The following is a 2,500-nucleotide window of genomic DNA, read 5'->3' as shown; positions in this document are numbered from 1 at the left end:
TTGAGGGGCAGAAGGTGCTGCTCGATCCACTCTTCCACCGTGGCGGGATTGTGGTACTGCGGGAGGACCGCCCGAACCTCTGCGTACAGATCTGCTAGCGTCGACAGGAGGCTCGGGAGTTCTCTCGTGGCCTCCCGAAGGCGCGACGGCGAAGAGAAGTTGTGGCGAATGTTGTAGGGCGTGAACCAGGCGCCGACCTCCTCCGCCTCCCGAGCCACCAGTTTGATGTTGTCCCTCAGAGTGACGTAGCGGTGGATGAGGTCGGCGAGGTTGGCACCAGCGAAGTCACAGTCTCGGGCAGCCCACAGCTGAGGGTCGCGGGCGGGGTCGAGGACGACATGGGGCGGACACTGAAGAAGGGTGTGCGTGTCCCGTAGGGTTGCCGCCGTCAGGAATCCCCGGGACGCCGTGAGCATCGTCAGCACGAGAGACGGGGTGGACGAAGGCAGCAGCTCGCAGAGGACGGCGAAATGGTCGTAGCGGGACCAGCCCGTTATAATGATGCCCGCGACGTGCAAACCCGCGTGGCGACGCATGCGCTGCCCTTCCTGTACCCACGCCAGGGTATTTGCCGCGTGGCGCGCGATGTTGGGCATCACAGACCGAGGGCTCGTGGCCCCCTTGAAGGCCGGCGCTAACCACACCCTGGGGAAGACCGCCGCGTAGGCGCGCAAGATGTAGGGCGGCACCATGCGGGTCACGTCCGGCCCGTACGCCCACACCACGGGCTCCACCAGGCCCGCCAGGGAGTGCAGGAGCGTGGACGACGCGTGGCGGAGCATGTCGTCCCAGATCAACACCTTGACGTCCCACCGGGCCTTGGCCGAGCGGGCCACCTGGGCCACGTGGTCCACGTACAGCTGGAGCGGCGCCACGCCCTTCGAGCGGCACCGCTGGCACTGGCCCAGCGTGAACACTTCGTCGGCGCCGATGTGAAGGAAGGGGCTTGGCGCCGCCGTCATGATCTGGTCGACGGCCTCTAGCACCAGCCGCGCCGTTCCAGGGTTGGTGGGGCACGCCTCCCCCGGGCTCTCTCCCTCGCGCAGGTCCGCCCACTTCTGCTGCTTGAGGGCGTACTCCATGTGGCCGAGACTCTGCACCAGGTGAATCACGCTCAGGCCGGCGCCCTTCGCGGCCTGCATGATGCGCGCGACGTCCTTCAGGCTGTAGGCGTTGTGCGCAGACAGCTCAGCGAGGGGACTCGTGAAGGGGAACATGTCCTCCCACTCAAGGAGGACGCCCGTGGCCCCCGCCCGCGCCGCCAGGCTCATCATGCCCTCGATGAAGGGCACGAGCGGAGCGCCTCCTTTGAGATCTAAGTGCCAGAGACGTTCGGGGGGCACCTCCATCCCCGTCTGCGTCTGGAGTTCCTTCGAGGCCGCGTGTGTGCGCCCTCCCTGGCCACGGCGAGGAGTGACCACGAACACAGGACTCGCGTTCGGGTTCGGCTCAGCCAAGAGCCATAGCTTGAGCACCACCAGCACGCACAGCAGCGCCAAAGCCAGCATCAGGCGGCGCCTTCCACAGCTCACCATGGCTGGGAATAACACGAAACCTTTTAACACTGGGCCACAGATCGGAGACGACCACGCGACGCACTTCACACCGACGATTCGAGGGCCGTCGCTACCCACAGTACATACCGCCAGCCTTCCAAAGCAACTGCAGAAAGACCACCAGCGACGCAAAGGCGCTGACGCGGACACGAGCGGGATGACACCGGGGCGCCGGGCGACTGAGTGATGTCGGTCGGACCTCCCGTCCTCACGCGGAAGCCCCGCGCGGTCACCGCCTCTGCCCGCCTGGCGTCGCGTCTGTCAGCAACGCACTTTCTATGCGTACTACGGCGCAAATATATTGTATGGTATTTTCACATTTATTTACATCTACTTGTATGACTGTACATCCATAATTCCTTTACCTAAACATTAATTTATTCATTTCTCGATTTGTTACTTCCTACCTTGTATTTTTCAAATTTCATTTCTATCTGCATATATCCTTGCACTATGATGATACTCATTCGCACATGTTCACTGAGTCTGATCAATCGATTCAGGTTCCCTATTGATTTTTTTACAATCTCCATTGACCGCACACTACTCAGCACCACGCAAGAAGTCCTACAACTTTTATTTCTGATCCTATGAAGAAGTAACATTTTCTAGATGCAACGCAGACATCTAAGAGGAAAAAGTAACAAGAAGTAAGTTACAACAAAAATTATGATATTAATCAATAGAATAAAGGAATCAGTCATACTTTTAGAGTTAATAAGGGAGATAGAATGAGAAAGTAGAAATGAAGGGAACGGCGAGAATGATAGAGGAGGAGGAAGAAGATGAAGAGAGACATGAAATGGAGGGAGAAGACGAAATAAGAATAGTAGGGGAGGGAGAAGAAAAATGGTAGAAGGGAGAAAACAAAAGGGAAATTAAGGAGACGATTAAAAAAAGAGATACACAACGAAAGAAGGAATACAAAAAAGAAAACATGGATC

At 57.8% G+C, this 2,500-nt stretch overlaps 1 protein-coding gene across 1 annotated transcript in view; it reads right to left on the bottom strand.

The window, feature by feature from the left end:
• LOC113821070 (hexosaminidase D) overlaps positions 1-1,724 on the bottom strand; it is a 2,403-nt gene extending 679 nt beyond the window's left edge. Inside the window, exon 1 of the mRNA XM_070117669.1 lies at positions 1-1,724. This exon is cut by the window's left edge and continues 679 nt beyond it. Within this exon, the coding sequence (XP_069973770.1) occupies positions 1-1,535 (1,535 nt within the window). The 5' untranslated portion in view covers positions 1,536-1,724.
• Between the last annotated feature and the right edge of the window lie 776 nt (positions 1,725-2,500).

The sequence above is a fragment of the Penaeus vannamei genome, chromosome 41 (genome assembly GCF_042767895.1).
Source record: "Penaeus vannamei isolate JL-2024 chromosome 41, ASM4276789v1, whole genome shotgun sequence".
Lineage (NCBI taxonomy): Eukaryota > Metazoa > Arthropoda > Malacostraca > Decapoda > Penaeidae > Penaeus > Penaeus vannamei.
The sequence above is the reverse complement of the archived record's forward strand: the minus strand, read 5'-3'. Positions and strand labels throughout refer to the sequence as shown.